The sequence below is a fragment of the Pelodiscus sinensis genome, chromosome 24 (assembly GCF_049634645.1).
Source record: "Pelodiscus sinensis isolate JC-2024 chromosome 24, ASM4963464v1, whole genome shotgun sequence".
Classification (NCBI taxonomy): Eukaryota; Metazoa; Chordata; order Testudines; family Trionychidae; genus Pelodiscus; species Pelodiscus sinensis.
Window position 1 is genome coordinate 14,450,637 of NC_134734.1, and position 19,672 is coordinate 14,470,308.

Consider the following 19,672-nt stretch of genomic DNA (forward strand, 5'->3'; position numbering starts at 1 on the left):
CCTCCCCCCCTCACCCCCCCACACCCTCCCGAGCTGGTCTCCTTTTTCCTTTCTTAATATGGTGATCAAGATGCCATCAAGTTTGACTGGAGGAGGAAAGGGGGTTGGGAAAAGAGAAGGAGAGAAAGAGAAGAAGGATCAAAAGGAGAAACTCTATCCACACACACCCCTTTTTTTGCTGCATTTAAGTGGGTCTCGGTTGGGGGCCGGTGGGGGGGGCTGGTGTATCCAGCTGGTGGGATGGAGGTATGAAGGCATGGCCTGTATATAAGGCTATACGTCTGCCATATACATATATAGTCAGGGAGTGAAGGGGTGGGCTGCGGCTGGTGGGTCAGACAGCTCAGGGTACGACAGGCCTCCGCCCCCGTGCCCTCCCCCCCACAAGCCTTTTTTATGCCCTGCCTGTCTCTTTTCTTCTTTGCTTTTGAGACTCCGTGCCCCTCGGCGCAGCTGTCACCGCCTCCGCGCTACCCCCTCGGACACCACCAGCCCGTGCCAGACGACAGCCAAGGCAGCCTCTCACCCTGGGTTTCCGCCCACCCCCCACCATAAAGAGAACCCAAGAGCAGGCCGGAGGAGCAAGGGGACAGGACGGGGGGAAAGAAGGAGTGAGGAGGGGAGTTTGGGGCTGACTTTTGTTTCCCCGCGCAGGGGGAGGGGGCAGGAAAGACGACCGTTCCCCCTCTGGGAGCTGCGACCCAGAGTGTCTTGCGTTCCCTGCCGGACCTGCCCCGCTTCAGGATGAAGTGGTCCGGGCTGGTGCTGGTGCTGCTGCTGGCTGCGGCGAGCCCTGGGACCCGGGGTGAGGAAGGGCTGGATTTCCCCGAATACGACGGCATCGACCGCGTCGTCGACGTCAACATGAAGAACTACAAGTCGGTGCTGAAGAAGTTCAGCGTGCTGGCGCTGCTCTACCACGAGCCCGTGGGGGACGACAAGGCCTCGCAGAAGCAGTTTGAGCTGGAGGAGCTGATTTTAGAGGTAACGGCCGGGGAGCGGAGGGGCAGGGAGAGAGGAGGGATGAGGCGGAAGAATGGAAGGCAGGAAGAATGAATGAATGAAAGGCTGATGCGTCCCAGTGCTCCAGCCCTTGGAAACAGACCCAGCAGTTTGGATCCAGAACTGGATCCAAGTCTAGCCCAGCGGTTTTTCAAACTTTTTTTTTCTCACAACCCAGAAGAAAATTGTTGATGCCACGACTCCACAGAATCTCACTAGAGCGCGGGCTGAGGATGGAAGGAGCGTTGGAGTGTAGGAGGGGAGCCAGCTTTGGGGGAGGGGCAGGGCTGGGGCAGGAGGGGCTTACTTTGAGTGGCTCCCAGTCAGCGGTGCAGCGGGGGGGCTAAGGCAGCTTCCTGCCTCTCCTGGTACCACAGATCATGCCTCCCCCAGAAGAAGCCGGCAGCAGATTCCCAGCCAATGGGAGTGTGGAGTTAGCACTCGGGGCAGGGGCAGGGGCAGTGCGAGCCCTCCCTCTCCCACACACACCTAGGAGCTGGGCCTGGGGACAGGCCGGTAGCTTCCTTAGCACCCCTGCTGCTCACCTGATCCTCCTGCAGCAATTCTGGGTCACGACCCCCAATGTGAAAACCCTGCTCTGGTCCATACATGCATGAGCCATTCCTGCTCTGGCTGCCTCTATAGTTTTTTCTCTGTGCGGATCGCCCGCCTGCCTCTAATGCAGCTGCCTCTGGGGTGGCAGGTGGCAACTGGAAGGAGGGCAGGGCGGGAAGCTGCTGGTGCTGGGGATGGAATCAGGGGAGGCCAATGAAAGTCATTTTTCCCTGGGCTGGAATGTGGCCCAGGACTCTCCGGTCCTGTCTGCACTTGGGAGCAAGAGCCAGGGGATGGTTAATGGCCAGCTGGCCTTAGGTTCAAAAGAGGGTGGGCAAGGGGTGGGGTGTACATGCACGCACTCACAGGTGCATGCACCTGCTTGCCGCATGTATGTTACACACATGCCCCCACGGTGTCCCACGGGACAAGGAAAGTGACAGCGGCCAGTTAACAAAGCTACCCACGAGGGGACTTTGTCAGCAACTGTGTCTAAAGCCCTTTGAAATACCTGTCCTGATGTGAGCTTTCCCAACCCAGCACTGCCTCTGGGAAGATGATAACGGGTCACCTCTCTCCAGGAGGCTGGCACGGGGCGTTGAGAGCCACTGAACCAAACTGTAAACCCGGTGTGATGGGCAGTACTTCAAGCCAGCAGATGCTGCATCTTAGTTCTACCGTCTCTGTCTCTGTCTGTCACACACGCACACACACTCACACATGTGTAGCTGTCACACACACACACGTGTAGCTGTCTCACACACACATGTGTAGCTGTCACACACACACACACACACACACACACACACACACACACATGTGTAGCTGTCCCAAGAACCCAGCTCAGACTGGCAGCTCTTCAGTGTGCAGACCGTTTGCCTGTATTTGTGCCTGCCTTTTCTTCCAGCTCAAGCCCTGTGATCTCCGGGGGGGGGGGGTCTTGCGCTTTACCCCATGACATTTCCCTTTTAACTTGATTGGTGCTGGCAGGACAAGCGGTTTGGAAAAAAACATGAAAGGGAGCAAGACCCTGGATTCTGAACTGGACATCTGGGGAGAGTAGACGTGTCTATTTGGTGCTCTCAAGAGATGTGTCACTCTTATAAACCATTCGAAAGCAAGGCCAGAAATGCTACAGTGTGACTGCCATGTGACTGCCACAATACTACTGTCGTGGTTACAGGATCGTGGTTGTTACTACAGTGCCACTATAAAATGACTACAGCTCACTGGAATGCTGCTCCCGTGTTGTTACAGTATTCCTACAATGTCATTACAGTGTTCCTAGCAGTTTATTACAATATGATGGCAGCATTAGTACAGTGTCACTGGAGTGTCACAACAGTGTGACTACTTTTATAGCGATGTTAGGGAAGTGTTGCTATGGCGTCGTTATAGCATTCTTACAGGGTTTGTAATGTTGCTTCAATGGATAGTACAGTGTTTTGGAGACCTTTACTGTAGTATTTGTATAGGGGCATTGGGAGCCCAGTGGAGAAGACTGGGGGGAATGGAGACATGAAGGCACAGTCTGTTTGTAAGTGCGTGTGGACCGACAGTGATCTCTGAACATGATGTACCGAACCAAGAGGGGGTGTTCTCCTAGGCAGGGTTGGGTTTCACTTGCTGGCGCTGCTGGGTCTCAGCTGGGGGTGCCTCGCTGGGGCTACGAACCATTCCCAGAAGAAGGCTCTACATTTGCAGCTTCCATACTTGGGATGTGTTCAGAGACGAGGTGCTGCACAGGCACCTGCCTCCTCCCATCTGGCTGCCGCGCCTCCTGGAATAGTGTCAAGAGCTGGTTCGCGAGAGGATGCCCAGGGAGGTGCAATTTTTGGTGCTTTGCTCTCATGCATCCTGCATCTGCCCTGTTGTAGGTGGGTTTACATGGGCCCAGGCTCCGATGGATTGCCAGGCTGGGAGGGTGTATGGCCTGTGGCAGGATATCAGACCGCATGGACCACTGGACCACATGGACCACTGGCCTCTTCCAATGGGCCAGGAGACAAGGATTCTTTACTGAGTAGACCACGGACACATGTCAGTATGGCAGGAGTGAGGCTGCCAGGCCAGAGGGGCCACTGTTCTCTGCAGACGTGGCCAGTGCAATGTGCTAGCGAGTGGGAGAGAACAGCGGGTGGTGGGGAAACTCAGGGCTCCTGTGAGCCCCAATAGTCTGTCCCATAGAGCCCGGCCTGGATGGATTCTTCTCCCAGAGCAAGGTGTAGTGGATGCAAACTGCGCTAGGGTGCTCTGGGGAGACTTTGGACCAGTGGACCACAACACTGTACCCAGAGACAACCCCAGGACTTAGGCAGTGTACGGACTTTGGCTGCCAGCTTCCCTTCGAATGCTGAGCATCTGCGGTGCAACTGTCCAGCGACCTGCAATGGTGAGACACGGGAGGGGGCCAGCACTTCGGACGGACAGACGGACGGATGGAGGGGGTGTGTGCAGAAGGAGAGAGAGGGGGAGAGTCATGGTGCATCTGTCAACATGTACCAGGTGGACTTTGTAGCTCAGGGCCCATAGGTGCAGGAACTCTGGGTGCTATAATGTCATTTCCATCAAGCACAGGGTTTAGGTTTGGTTCACTGGCTCTCAGCACCAACCCCCCAAATAAAAATTCTTCTAGCACCCTCCCGGGGCCCTCTCTGGGGAGCGTCTGGGTGGGGAGGGCAGCTTGAGGTTTCTGCATCCAGCTGCGCCTCCAACTGTAGGAAACTACCTTCAGCTGGGGCCCAGAAGGGCCAGTGATGGGTGATCGGCTGCTCCAGAGACAGGGGAGGGAGGAGAGAAAGGGCTGTTCTGGCCCCCTCTAGGATCACTTCTCTGCTTGCCGTGTGGATGGGAGCTTGTTCAGCTGCCTTGTGTGTCGGCGCCAACACACTGAGGCTGCTGGACACACATGGACACACACGGGTCTTGGCTGACACACACGCACGCGCGCACATACAGACACACACGGTTCTCGGCTGCCCACATCGCTACTAGATCCCTGATGAGCTAAAGCAGCCAGGGGGAAGGGGCTGCCGACAACACATGTGGGCATCTGGTATTGGCCCATGTGGGCCGAGTCTGAGCCACATTTATCATCCGCTAGCCCGGGTCAGATCCTAAGTGTGTGGCTGCAGCTTGGGCCCCACCTCTGCTCTGCAGGAGGCAGGGACGGCTTGAGGGACTCCTTGTGGGGCCAGAGCCTTTCACAGAGCCCAGGGCTTCTTGCTGGCCTTTCGGCTGCTGTGAAATGGGGCTTGATGGGTCTCAGTCCATTTCCCAGTGCCCACACCACAGTAACCTTCCCAACACTTTGCAGAGAGGTGTGTGTGGGGGGGGGGGTGCTAGTGAGCAGGGTGCAAGGCTGGGTGCTACTCTTGTGCATGGCTGGACAGGTAACACCCCCTCCGTGTGAGCTCAGTGGGGCAGAGACTGTCTCTCACGCTAACAAGTGAGTGGAGCTCTGACATTTGCAGGGGGCTCGAAGTGCTCCCCAAATAGCCCTGTGTATTGGTCTCCTCCCAGTCTTGGGCAGAGCCCTGTGGCCAAGCCATGGGGGCAAATCGGCCCATGCCATCCTTGACGTGTGGGGAGACACTGCGTTGGCACCCCATGGCTGCCAATCACTTCCCTTCCACCCGCACCCCTTTCTGCATCGTCTTGCATCGACGCCATGTATTTATAGCTCTGAACTTAGCACAGGTCTAATTATATCCTGCACTTTCGCTGCCCGGGCCTGTGGTGCTAATGTGGCAGAGCACAGTTGGTGAGCAGGGGGTAGGTTTGCAGCATGCGCTGGGAGCCGAGGGGTTTCTGGGGAAGCCCTGCGGGCGGAGGTTAATTAGCTCAGTGACTGTTTGCTCTGGGAGGGCGGGCTGTACAGGTGAGAGGCGGTTGCCTGTACTGCTATTTTGGAGGCACCTTATGGAGGTGTCATGTCAGGTGGAGGGATTCTATGGCGGCATCAGCTCTAGCCATAGGCATAGCAAGGGCCTGGTGGGTTCAGCGTCGAATGAGACACTTTCTCTCAACAACAGCTTTCAGCCACGACTGGGAGACGGAGGTGGGTTAGTGCCTGGGGCCTGCTACAGAGGGGTCACTTTGCCCTGGGCCTCCCCAGAGAGGCTGCAGCTCTCCAGGGGCCGCTGGATGGCAAGCCCAAAAACATCAGTGACGGGAGGTCACCAAATGAAATTAATAGGCACTGGGTTTAAAATAAACAAAAGGAAATGTTTCTTCACCCAGCACACAGTCAACCTGTGGAACTCCTTGCCATAGGATGTGGTGAAGGATAGAACTTTAACAGGGTTCAAAAAAGAGCTAGATAGATTCATGGAGGTTAGGTCCATCAATGGCTATTAGCCAGGATAGGTAGGAATGGTGACCCTAGTGCCTGTTTGTCTGGAAATTGTGAGGATTCCCTGTTGTGTCCCCTCCTTCTGAGGCATCTGGTATTGGCCACTGTCAGCAGACAGGATACTGAGCTAGATGGACCTTTGGTCTGACCCAGTCTGGATGTTCTTATGTTCTTATGGGAGCTGGAACCGGGCGTTCCATCGCCACTTCTGCCCGGCTCAGCTCTCACTCGAAAAACTTTGGCTACATGCCTTCCTCTCTGGCGCTCAGCTCTCCTGGCTCTCTCTGAATGATCCTAGCTAGGAGTGGGACCAGAGAAATATTGGAAGCTCCAGCAGAGATGAGGGCCTGGTGCTGCTCATGCGCTCTCCAACCCCTCTGGATGCAAACCGCTGGTGAGTGCAGGTTCTCTCACGGGACCGTCAGTGCTTCCTGCCTGTGCTAGGGACCAGCTCTGCCATCCAATCAGAGCAGGGCTGAGGCAGAAGGTATGGCTCAGAGGTTAGTTATCAGACCTTTCCCCCTGACCTCGCCCCAGCCATGTGTTCTTGTCTTCTGCCGCTGGGTCGTTGTCCTCCGGCAGCAGCAGAATGCAGCCTTGCCCCCAGTCTGCAGGCCATTGCTGGCCTTCACAGGCGCTATGAATGTTTGGGAAGGGCTGCATGGCCGCTTGGATTGGGACGCAGGAGATGGGCAGGGTGGATTTTCCAGAAACACTGAGCATTCTCCCAGCTCCGCTTCCATTGATGGCAGTGGTAGGGACGCTCATTAGCGTTTAACATGGTAATTGCTTAAATGCTAGGGTTAGCCAGTTAACCCTGGAGCAGCCCCCTGCGCACGGTGCGATGGGCCGCAGCGGCGGGAGAGAAGGCTGCTCCGGCCCCAGCCCCCTGCGGATGGGGGTGCGGCTGCTTTGGCTCTGGCTGTGGGTAGCAGGGGCTGCTCCGGCTGGGTTAACTGGTTAACCAGTTACCTTGTAAGCAGGCCGATAAGCTGCCTGCTTACTAGGTAATTGGTTAACCTCTTACATCCCTAGTCAGTGGGGAAATTTACTCACAGGATGTGGAGGGAGCAGGGTTGGGCGGACACCACCGACTTTATTTCCAAATCTCAGCGGGTTGGTTTTCCGCACAAGAATGGCCCCAGTTTTGACTGAAAAGTTTGTATCCATGTTTGTTTGTGATGTGTCCTGTGTCTACGTGTCAGTGGCCTCTAGTGTTTCGTGAGTGTTGTGTGGGTGAACGTGTGTTGTGTGTCTGGGTATGTGTTGTGTGTGGGGGGGTGAGTGTGAATGTGTGTGTGTAGTGGTGAGAGTATTGTTTGTAAGAACGTGTTGTGTGTGTCTGTGCATGTTGTGTGTGGGGGGGAGGTGTGTTGTGTGCCTATGTGTGTTTGTATGTCTGTGTGTTTGTTGTGTGTCAGTGAGTATGTTTGGGGGATGTGTGAGCATGCCTTGGGTTTCTGGATGGTGGGTGTGTTGGCTGTGACAGTTTTACTGAGGGAAAGCTCAAAATCCTCTGCTCTAATCCCTAGCCCTGGCGACCCTTCTGGGTCCATCCCAGCCCCATTTCCCTAGCACAGTGCTAGGGGGCGCTCTCCCCTCTGGATCCGTCCCAGTCCTGTTTCCCTAGCACAGTGCTAGGGGGCGCTCTCCCCTCTGGATCCGTCCCAGTCCTGTTTCCCTAGCACAGTGCTAGGGGGCGCTCTCCCCTCTGGATCTGTCCCAGTCCTGTTTCCCTAGCGCAGTGCTAGGGGGCGCTCTCCCCTCTGGATCCGTCCCAGTCCTGTTTCCCTAGCACAGTGCTAGGGGGCGCTCTCCCCTCTGGATCCGTCCCAGCCCTGTTTCCCTAGCACAGTGCTAAGAGCATTGTACTGCCGTGAGAAGGGTTGGCAACTCAGCAGAGTGCGCTTGGTCTCAGTACCAACCCAATGTGCCCATGCTATGCTAGTCCTGCAGGCAGGGACAAAACCACAGTGCTCAGCCAGAACATATCCCATGGCACTGATTCCTGGAGTCAGGGTGTTAGCCCTAATGTCCTGGCCAAATTATTTAGGGATAAACACCTCTGGAAAATTACCCTTCAGTTTCGATTGGATAGGTATTTTTCTTCCCTTCCCATCTCCAGTACCTGGGTAAGATTATTGTATGCTACCCTTAAATAGCAGCTGTGTTCCTCCCCAGAGTGGCTGCATTTCAGCATGTATTTTTAGAGCCCATCAGGTTTGTTTTGACATAAAAGCAACATTTGTGTAGGATAACAGATTTCTGCATCCCACAGATACACCCTCACCCAGGAGCACGCCAGCGAGCATAGTGGAAGTTGCTGAACATTTGCATGTCATTGCTTTTTCCAAACACTGTGCGTGGCCCACTTTGTGGTGTCGATTCTAGGGATGTAAAAGTATAACCACTTAAACAGTTAACCAAGAAGCCTGGTCTTATCAGCTACCCTTAATGGTTATATGCAGACTCCTGGGGAGCCAGCTGGCACCCCATGCTGCTGGCTCTGTATCAGAATGAGCAACATGGGGGCAGCAGCCAGCTCCTGGGGAGTGGGACTGGAGGCGGGAGCTGGTACATGCCGAGAGCCATATTAAAATCCAGCTCCTGGTGCACGCTGGCTGCCGAGAATCTGGCTGTTGCCCCCAAGCTACTGCCTCAGTATCAACTCCCCGGAGCAGGGTGGCAGGTGGGAGCCAGGATGCACCAGGAGCCAGCTAAAAGCAGGCTTCCAGCACACACTGTCTCCCAAAGAGCTGGCTGCCACCTCGCGCTGCAGGTACGTGTAACCGTGTCACCGCTGAGATTTTCAGTCGTGACATGATTACACAATTACCTACTTTTCAACATCCCTGGTCAATTCTGACAGTAAAATTGAACCACTAGCAGGAAGGATGCAGGGTTTAAAACTGGTGAAATGTTCAGTGGTGACTTAGCCATTCGGTCGCCACTAGAGCGCACTGTGATCTGTCTCAAAGTTTTGTTTTGTTTTTTGCTCCCCTTCTGAAGAAGTGGGTGTTGTCCACGAAAGCTTATGATACTATGTATATATATTTTGTAAGTCGCTGAGGCTACATTTACACTACGAGTTTTCTCGGCAAAAAACATGCTAACGAGGGACTCATTTGCATGAGACGTGATCTCATTTGCATATTTTCTGCCAAGCCGTTTCTGGGCTAGGGGTTTTTGCACAAAAACAAGCAGTGTGGACCGTTTCTTTTTGCACAAAACCCCCTTTTTCCGCAAGATCCTTATGCCCCAAAAAAGGAGGCATACCAGCCAAAAGGGATCTTGAGCCAAGCAGCACTGTGGTGCTGTGCACCTCGGCAGAGTGGGTGTGTCTAAGCAAACAAGATCAGTTCCTGCAGTGACACCGCACAGCTCATCCCTAGCTATGGGGGGAGAGCACATTCAGCCCCTGCTTAGAATTATTAATAGTATTGTGGTCAGGCGTTGGGGCCCTTGTCATGGGTGAGAAGCCCAAGCTGCTAGGACATGTACAGGCCAAATGATGGCCCCTGTGCCCAAGGGCTTACCGTCGTAAGAGCAAGACAAAAGAAGACACCTGGCTACAGGCAGGCAGGGAAACAGTGTGATGCTACTGCTTGGTGCAAGAGCCAGTGCACAGAGAGACCCATGAAGGGTGTAGGAAGGGTTCTAGGCTGGAGGTCAGGGCTTTGGGTCTGGGATGATGGTTCTCAGTGCAAGATCTAGGTGAAGGTTCTATGGGCTCTAGTTCTAGGTGATGTTTTGGGGGGTTGGAATCTGAGTTTGAGATGGTGGTTCTGGAATTTCTGGTGGTACTGAGTTTGGGCTTGTGGTTAGTGGTAGCCCTGGCGTTGGGTTGGCAGTGGTTCTGGTCCGGTGTCGGGCTGGCGGTGGCTCTGGTCTGGTATTGGGTTGGTGGTGGCTCTGGTTTGGCATTGGGTTGTTGGTTGTGGTCTGGCGTTGGGTTGGCAGTGGTTCTGGCCCGGTGTCGGGCTGGCAGTGGCTCTGGTCTGGTATTGGGTTGGCAGTGGCTCTGGGTTGGCATTGAGTTGTTGGTTCTCGTCTGGCATTGGGTTAGCAGTGGCTCTGGTTTGGCGTTGGGTTGTTGGCTCTGGTATGACGTTGGGTTGGCAGTGGCTCTGGGTTGGCGTTGGGTTGTTGGTTCTCATCTGGCGTTGGGTTGGCAGTGGCTCTGGGTTGGCGTTGGGTTGTTGGCTCTGATGTGGCATTGGGTTAGCAGTGGCTCTGGTCTGATGTTCGGTTGTTGGTTCTCGTCTAGCATTGAGTTGGCAGTGGCTCTGGGTTGGCGTTGGGCTGTGGGTTCTCATCTGGCATTGGGTTGGCAGTGGCTCTGGTCTGATGTTGGGTTCTTGGTTCTCATCTAGCATTGGGTTGGCAGTGGCTCTGGTTTGGCATTGGGTTGGCGGTGGCTCTGGGTTGGCGTTGGGTTGTTGGTTCTCATCTGCAATTGGGTTGGCAGTGGCTCTGGGTTGGTGTTGGTTGTTGGTTCTCGTCTGGCATTGGGTTGGCAGTGGCTCTGGTTTGGCGTTGGGTTGTAGGTTCTCGTCTGGCATTGGGTTGGCAGTGGCTCTGGTCTGATGTTGGGTTCTGGGTTCAGGTGGTCAGTCCTGGTTCTGGGTTTGGTTGCTGGTGCTGGCTGAGGCGAGGGTGGCTCATGTCACTTACCCCTGTTTTACCCACAACAGGGTAATGACCCCACAGCCAGACTCAGTTTGCAGCTTCAGAAATCCCCCTCCCCTCCTGCACTGTTGCCCTTCCAGCCAGACTCCAGGGACTGGACTGGCCCCCTCAAGCCCTGACATGGAGTGGGCATAGAAATATCCACTGGGTGATCTCTGGTGTCAAAGGGCTCAGCTGCGGGCACCTCATGGGAAGCTGGGGGCTCCTACACTCCCCTCCAGGCTCTTCCTGCAAAGGCAACAACTGCCTCTTATGCCTTCATCACCAGCCCCCCAAATCTGACCCCTGCTCCTACTCTGCCTGGGTGTGGGTGAGAAAGTCCAGCCCGGATCCCCATGCCTAGAGTCCGGCCCAGTTTGGCTGCCCCACCCCTGACCTTACCCCTCTCTGAAAGTCTCTCTCTCTCTGTGTCTCTGTCTGTGCTCCTCTTCCCAGTTAGCAGCACAAGTCCTGGAGGAGAAGGGTGTGGGGTTTGGCCTGGTGGATTCGGAGAAGGACGCAGCGGTGGCCAAGAAGCTAGGTAAGGGCAGAGCTGGGATCCGGGGGCTGAGAGGTGCTGCCCAGGCTGCAGTTCCCCTCCTCCCCCATCCCCGGGCCAGCTGCTGGGCCTGTGGGGATGGTGGGGAGAGAACACAGCTGAGTCCCTCCTATGGGCCTTCCAGCCGATCCCTGGCTCACCTCAGGGCAGATCTGGTGGCCTCCTTCCTGCTTCAGATGCCACATGAGGCACTTTTTCACCAGAGACCTGCCACGTAGGGTGCTCCGGAAACGTGCCTCCCCCCTCCCCAGCCTGGGCTGGAAGCAGCTGGATACCCACCCAGGGAGGCAGAGAGGGGGGCCTCTCCCTCCCACACGCCTAGGCCCGGCTGTCCCTACGGCCTCGCCTGGAGGCTTTGGGGTCCCTGAGCTCCAGGTTCTGACTGAGGAGGCAAAGCCCCCCTGAAGTTTAGCCCATTGCTGAGAGTCCAGCTCGGCGCTGGGACGTTTGGCTGCAGCTCGCCTCCCCCTCCTGCCCTCCCTCCACCCTCCGGTTGCTGGGTTCAGAGCAACATGTCCCCGGAGCTGTTGCTATTTCAGCCACAAGCCATTGGCAGCAGCAGCCGGTGCTTGCGGGGGCTCAGTCTGGATGAGACCAGGCCCTTGTGCCCTTAGCATCGTGGGAAGGTTCTGGGGAAGGTGCCGGGACAGGACTCAGAGCTTCATTCAGTCCCCCGGAAGGGCTCAAAACTCTCCTCGGCTCAGTTCTGGGAATCAGCTGGCTTCCGCCCTGTTAATTCGGGGACGGGGCTTTTCCAGGTCAGGCCTAGCTGCTGTGGCACCTCTCTGTGGGCTTCAGTGGTGTCTGGCCACTTCCCCAGCCTCAGGGGTGTGTTTGAACCAGCCCCCTGTCCCACCAGCTGGGAGATCTCACGGGGAGAAGAGGGCTGCGGCTGCACTGGGGCGTTGGCCATCAGCTCACAAAGGGCCAGTGTGATGCGTATTCAGGGCAGGGGTGCAGCTGGGCTGTGACCGGGCCTTGCCTGGGGGTCCAGGCTCAGCCCCACGGTGCCCCATGGAGGCGGGGACGTTTGCCTCCCGTGAGATCAGTGTCCCACCCCAGGGGGAGGGCACAGTGCAGGGGAGGAGCCCAGAGTCCAGTCCACATGGATGGGGTTCCAAGGCACCCCTGATGTTATCCCCTCCTCCCCCTCCCCCCCACACACACTCCTGTGCCTCTGGAGAGTCCCCGGAGGGCACAGGTGTCCAGGGGCAGCCATGAGGCGGGGGGGGGGGGGGAAGGAAGGGGGGCTCACAGCTCTGCTGAGCAGCCACCAGAGGGCGCAGGGAGCTCACGGATGGGCATGGGGTGCGGGCTGTCCACAGACGCCTCTTGAGGGCCACTGAGCTCATCAGTGGGGGCTAGTCAGGCCTCTTGCTCCCCCAACCCCGGTGCTCCACAGGTGCAACCCTCTAGAGGACCCCTTGTTCCTCCTGCCCCCACTCCACAGAGCCCCTTTTGCCCCACAGAGCCCCACCCCACTGCCCTCCCCCCATAGCTCCCTTTGCCAACACCACAGATACCCACCTTCTCCCCCTGACACCACAGAGCTGCCCGGGCTCCCCCAACCCCACACACCACCCTTCCTGTTCCCCCTGCCGCCCCTCCTCTTCCCCCCACACACACCCCTGCCCCCAAACTGACACGCTCTCTTTTTACCCTAGTGCGAGGCCCCAAGCTGAGGCGCTGGAGCCCTGCAGTGGGTGCTGGGGACTTTGCTTCTGGCCTTGCTGCGGGTCAGGCATTTTCCACAGCAGCTGCCCCAGCCTATCGGGGCATGCTCCTCTCTGACCCGGCCCCCGAGCAATGTCTCAGCACAGCACGGCTGGAAGGCACAGCATCCTCACCGCACATACGAGTCCTCAGTCGCACTATGGGGCCTACGGTGTATGGCCAGGACACGGACACACACACACAAAATTCCCACAATCAGGAAAAGTTAAGCACATATTCTTCCGCTCCAATCTGCACTGATTAGGTCTCAGTTGGAGTATGGTGTCCATTTCTGGGTACCACGTTTCAAGAAAGATGTGGAGAGACTGGAGAGAGTCCAGAGAACAGCAACAAAAATGATGAAAGGTCCCGAAAACATGAGCTATGAGGGAAGACTGAAGGAATTGGGTTTGTTTAGTTTAGGAAAGAGAAGGTTGATGGAGACATGATCGAAAGCTTCAGAAGGCTAGGTAGTCTGCACAGACTAGGCCAAGTTAGTCTGTACAGGATAAGCTTAAAAAACAACAAATAGTCTGGTAGCACTTTAAAGACTAACAAAATATGTAGATGGTATCATGAGCTTTCGTGGGCACAGCCCACTTCTTCAGAGGACATGACAGCAGTTTTCAAGTATCTAAGGGTATGTCTACACTACCCTGCTAGTTCGAACTAGCGGGGTAGTGTAGACGTACCCCAAAAGGGTGTTACAAGGAGGAGGGAGAAAAATTGTTCTCCTGAGCCTCTGAGGATAGAACAAGAAGCAATGGGCTTAAATTGCAGCAAGGGAGGTTTAGGTTGGACATTAGGAAAAACTTCCTCCCTGTCAGGGGGTATGTCTACACTACCCCCCTAGTTCGAACTAGCGGGGGTAATGTAGTCATCCGCAGTTGCAAATGAAGCCCGGGATTTGAATTTCCCGGGCTTCATTTGCATGAAGCCGGCCAGCGCCATTTTTAAATGCCGGCTAGTTCGAACCCCGTGCCGCGCGGCTACACGCGGCACGGAGTAGCTAGTTCGGATTAGGCTTCTAATCCAAACTAGCTGTACTCCTCGTTCCACTTCAGATTAGAAGCCTAATCCGAACTAGCTACTCCGTGCCGCGTGTAGCCGCGCGGCACAGGGTTCGAACTAGCCGGCATTTAAAAATGGCGCCTGCCGGCTTCATGCAAATGAAGCCCGGGAAATTCAAATCCCGGGCTTCATTTGCAACTGCGGATGACTACATTACCCCCGCTAGTTCGAACTAGCGGGATAGTGTAGACATACCCAGGGTGATTAAACACTGGAATAAATTGTCGAGGGAGGTTGTGGAATCTCCATCACTGGAATTATTTAAGAGCTGGCTAGACAGACACTTGTCAAGGATGGTAGACGGTGTTTGGTCCTGACGTGAGGGCAGGGGACTAGACTCGAAGATCTCTTGGGGTCCCTTCCAGTTCTATGATTCTGTATGCACACACACAAAATTCCCTAGTCGAGGAGCTGAGTGCATGCGTACACACTCACATACAGAGGCGGGGGAACTAAGCACATGCACACACACATGCACACAAAATTCTCCCAGCAACGGGAGCTAAGCACAGACAGGCACACATGCACACACACACACACATACACCACAGGGGGAGCTAAGTGTACACACACACAAAATTTTTCCCCCTGCAACGGAATCATAGAATCATAGAATCATAGAATAATAGGACTGGAAGGGACCTCGAGAGGTCATCGAGTCCAGCCCCCCGCCCTCAAGGCAGGACCAAGCTCCACCTACACCATCCCTGACAGATGTCTATCTAACCTGTTCTTAAATATCTCCAGAGAGGGAGATTCCACCACCTCCCTTGGCAATTTATTCCAATATTTGACCACCCTGACAGTTAGGAATTTTTTCCTAATGTCCAATCTAAACCTCCCCTGCTGCACTTTGAGCCCATTACTCCTTGTCCTGTCCTCAGAAACCAAGAGGAACAAATTTTCGCCTTCCTCCTTGTGACACCCTTTTAGATATTTGAAAACCGCTATCATGTCCCCCCTTAATCTTCTTTTTTCCAAACTAAACAAGCCCAGTTCATGAAGCCTGGCTTCATAGGTCATGTTCTCTAGACCTTTAATCATTCTTGTCGCTCTTCTCTGTACCCTTTCCAATTTCTCCACATCTTTCTTGAAATGTGGCGCCCAGAACTGGACACAGTACTCCAGCTGAGGCCTAACTAGTGCAGAGTAGAGCGGCAGAATGACTTCACGAGTTTTGCTTACAACACACCTGTTGATACAACCTAGAATCATATTTGCTTTTTTTGCAACAGCATCACACTGTTGACTCATATTCAACTTGTGGTCCACTATGACCCCTAGATCCCTTTCCGTCATGCTCCTTCCTAGACAGTCGCTTCCCATCTTGTATGTATGGAACTGATTGTTCCTTCCTAAGTGGAGCACTTTGCATTTCTCTTTATTAAACCTCATCCTGTTTACCTCTGACCATTTCTCTAACTTGCTAAGGTCATTTTGAATTATGTCCCTATCCTCCAAAGAAGTCGCAACCCCACCCAGTTTGGTATCATCTGCAAACTTAATAAGAGTACTCTCTATCCCAATATCTACATCATTGATGAAGATATTGAATAGTACGGGTCCCAAAACAGACCCTTGAGGAACTCCACTTGTTATCCCTTTCCAGCAGGATTTAGAACCGTTAACAACAACTCTCTGACTACGGTTATCCAGCCAATTATGCACCCACCTTATCGTGGCCCTATCTAAGTTATATTTGCCTAGTTTATCAATAAGAATATCATGCGAGACCGTATCAAATGCCTTACTAAAGTCTAGGTATATGACATCCACCGCTTCTCCCTTATCCACAAGGCTCGTTATCTTATCAAAGAAAGCTATCAGATTAGTTTGGCATGACTTGTTCTTCACAAACCCATGCTGGCTATTCCCTATCACTTTATTACTTTCCAAGTGTTTGCATACGATTTCCTTAATTACCTGCTCCATTATCTTCCCTGGGACAGACGTTAAACTGACCGGTCTATAATTTCCTGGGTTGTTCTTATTCCCCTTTTTATAGATGGGCACAATATTTGCCCTTTTCCAGTCTTCTGGAATCTCCCCTGTCTGCCATGATTTTTCAAAGATCATAGCTAAAGGCTCAGATACCTCCTCTATCAGCTCCTTGAGTATCCTGGGATGCATTTCATCAGGACCTGGTGACTTGCTGACATCTAACTTTCCTAAGTGATTTTTAACTTGTTCTTTGTGTATCCTATCTTCTAAACTTACCCTCTCTCTGCTTGTATTCACTACGTTAGGCACACCTCCAGACTTCTCGGTGAAGACCGAAACAAAGAAGTCATTGAGCATCTCCGCCATTTCCAAGTTCCCTGTTACTGCTTCTCCCTCCTCACTAAGCAGTGGGCCTACCCTGTCCTTGGTCTTCCTCTTGCTTTTAATGTATTTATAAAAGGTCTTCTTGTTTCCCTTTATGCCTGTAGCTAGTTTGATCTCATTTTGTGCCTTTGCCTTTCTAATCTTGCCCCTGCATTCCCGTGTTGCTTGCCTATATTCATCCTTTGTTAGTTGTCCTAGTTTCCATTTTTTATATGACTCCTTTTTTATTTTGAGATCATGCAAGATCTCCTTGTTAAGCCAAGCTGGTCTTTTGCCATATTTTCTATCTTTCCTACACAGCGGAATTGTTTGCTTTTGGGCCCTTAACAACGTCCCTTTGAAATACTTCCAACTCTCCTCAGTTGTTTTTCCCTTCAGTCTTGCTTCCCATGGGACCTTACCTACAAGTTCTCTGAGCTTATCAAAATCTGCCTTCCTGAAATCCATAACCTCAATTGTGCTGGTCTCCCTTCTACCTTTCCTTAAGATCATGAACTCTATTATTTCGTGATCAAGCTGAATACACACAGGCACACGCACGTGCACAAACACACACCACGCTTTGCAAGTGCCCAGGCCCTGGGGCAATCCCTCAGTGGCTCAGGGATCGGAAATGGCAATGGGTCTGCAGCCTCTCTCACCGAGCCATTTCCCCGGCAGGGCTGACGGAGGAGGACAGCGTGTACGTGTTCAAGGAGGACGAGATGATCGAGTACGACGGGGAGTTTTCAGCCGACACCCTGGTGGAGTTTCTCCTGGACGTGAGTGACGTCCCCAAGTCCCCGTCCTGCCCCCCTTCCCCAGCTGGTCCAGAGACACATCTCCCTGCCTGGGCAAGAGCTGCCCGGGCACTTTGCTGCACGTTACACCCAGCGTGCTCTGGGCCGCTCACCTGGCGACCCCCTGTGGGCCTGTATCACCAACTCCACTTCCAGGGGAGAAACTGAGGCACAGGCACATGGTGGCTGAATGGTAGAGCTGGTAGTAGAACTCAGGAGTCCTAATCCCCTGCTTCAGTCACCAGGCCCTGCCCCCTCCCCCCCACCAATGCAGTAGCTGGAACCCAGGAGTCCTGAGTCTCCTGCTGGGGCCTTCCTTGCTGTGTCCTCTCCTTTGGCGGGAATGCAAATGAAGGCAGGCTGTGTGTGACCCACAGGCCTGGTACTTTGTCCCCATAGGCGGGGTGTCCCAAGCGGGTGCCCTGACACTGGCAGGCTGGGACGGTGCCACGCCCCTCCCTCCTTTCCCCCCTCCTCCTGCAGATCTGGGTCCTTGGGCATGGGGAGGGAGATCCCCGAGGCCCAGCCCTGAGCCCTCTCTGCCCCCTTGTAGGTGCTGGAGGACCCGATGGAGTTCATAGAGGGAGAACGTGAGCTCCAGGCCTTCGAGAACATTGAAGATGAGCCCAAGCTCATTGGCTACTTCAAGAACGAAGAATCAGAGCGTACGTAGGCGGCAAGCGGGGGTCCCTGTGCTGGTGGGAACCACCCTCCCCAGCGATCAGCTGCTGGGGGCTGTGAGCTTCCTCCAAGCAGTGCCAGAGCCAGTCATTAGCCAGCTGTCTAAGGGCTGCTGGGGAGGAGTGAATGACTGGGTAAAGGCTCCCCAATGGCAGGGCAGCAAGAGGCGCAGGAGATCTGGGGGTTTTGCCCTCCCTGGCCACAAGCAGTGGGCACAAGTGGTTGCCAGTTAAAGCACCTACAGAGAACCCCGGTCCCTGTGCTCCCACATGTCAGCTACAGGGCAGGGCTGGTATCTGCTGGGTGGCCACACAACCAGACACAGCCGCTGGGGGAGGTGCAGGAAGTGGGGCTGACAGTCGGAAGCACTCTCCTCGCTGACCCAGGGCTGTCCTCAGTGCCCAGCGAGGTGCTTGGGGGGAATTGTGTGGGACTCGGTAGGGGGTGCTCTCTCGTCCCATGCTGACCCCATGCCCCAGCACAGGGCTAGGGGGTGCTGTGCTGCATTGATGGCATTGCTGCCTGATGCCAGATGCAAACTAAACTCCTGGTCCCCTGTCGTCATTTAACATCTCATGGCACTTTTTGGAAGAGCTGAGCTGTCAAACCCCACTCAGGTGCTTCCACTGTCCCGCCTCCATCATCCCCATTTCCTGCAGCTTCACTTCCTGCTCTGAACAGTTGTGTAGGTATTAAACAGCTGCCATGCTCCACCCCAGAGGTGGCTGCCTTTCAGTGCTGAGTGAGCGATCCCTGTGCAGCATTGCTGTGCGCTGTTAAACAGCTGCCACACCCCCACCCCAGAGGTGGCTGCCTTGTAGTGCTGGGGGAGCGATCCCTGTGCAGCATTGCTGTGCACTGTTAAACAGCTGCCACGCTCCACCCCTGAAGCAGGGAACTCACCCTTTTCCGTGCGCTCCCGAAGACAAAGGGCTCCAGAACTGTTCCCTCATTGGGCCGAGCCCCTCCCTGGGGCAGCCCCAGTGCAGCGACATCAGGGCCAGTTTTGTCCCATCCAGCAACCAGGCCAAGAGCAAACTCTCGTTGTTGCGGGTTTGCATTCAGATGTGTTGTGAGCTTGCAGCCCAGCAGCCTGTGGCCAAGCCCCGATTGACGCCTGCCATCTCGCTAGCATTAAGTGAGCTTAACCTGTCAGCCCTGGGGCTGTCACAGCTCCGCTGACCTTGAGCCGGGTGAGGGGCCTGGCCCTGGAGCTGTGGTGCTTGTGACCATTCCAGGCACAGTTCCCCGCCTGCTAAATAGGACACGTTGCATCCCCTAGGATGGGGGGATTTGCCTGCTCATTCTGGATTAACCCTCACTTCAGATCCCCCCTCCTCCACCAGCTTCAGCAATTCCACTGCTTTCCATGCCATTCTTCTCCTGCCAGGCTCCCCGCCCTGTTCCCCCCACCCCCTCCTGGAACCCAGTCCCAGGCTCCCTTGTGACAAATTCAGCTGGTGCTCAGCCAGATATTCACCTGGAATCTAAGGAGTGTGAAAGAGTCGGCACCTTTAAAATGCAGGAAACTCGGGTATGACTGTACCTGTGACTGGAAGCAGAGCATGGTTCCCCTGTGGAACTCATTGCCACATGATTTCATTGATCGACATAAAGCCTTGGGCATTGATATGGTTGGCCCAGAGTCACGTGAGATGAGAAGAAAATAAAGACGAGATCAACAATAAACTCACCTGCTTCAGGGTGAAAAGTCACCTCTTATGGATGGGGCTCAGCAGGAGTAAGTTACTCCATAATTGCCCACTGGGTGGGGTCTCCTATTCCTTCCTGCAAGGCAGCTGGTACCGGCCGTTGCTGCGGATGCTCCGACAGGTTGGGGTGCTCCATGCTGTGGCATGGGGACTGTAATGACAACGAGCCCTCCCGGCTTCATTTGAATGTCCCATCCTTCTCAGCAGGGGTACCATCCTTCCTGAGCAGGGAGAACACCTCCCCCAGCCCAGT

The 19,672-nt window shown here is 54.7% G+C and overlaps 1 protein-coding gene across 1 annotated transcript in view; it reads left to right on the plus strand.

Moving 5' to 3' along the window:
• The first annotated feature begins 286 nt into the window (after positions 1–286).
• CASQ1 (calsequestrin 1) overlaps positions 287–19,672 on the plus strand; it is a 35,945-nt gene continuing 16,559 nt past the window's right edge. Inside the window, exons 1-4 of the mRNA XM_075908437.1 lie at positions 287–984; positions 11,036–11,120; positions 16,908–17,008; positions 17,580–17,691. Coding sequence (XP_075764552.1) covers positions 745–984; positions 11,036–11,120; positions 16,908–17,008; positions 17,580–17,691 — 538 coding nt within the window. The 5' untranslated portion in view covers positions 287–744. The remainder of the gene's footprint in view (positions 985–11,035; positions 11,121–16,907; positions 17,009–17,579; positions 17,692–19,672) is intronic.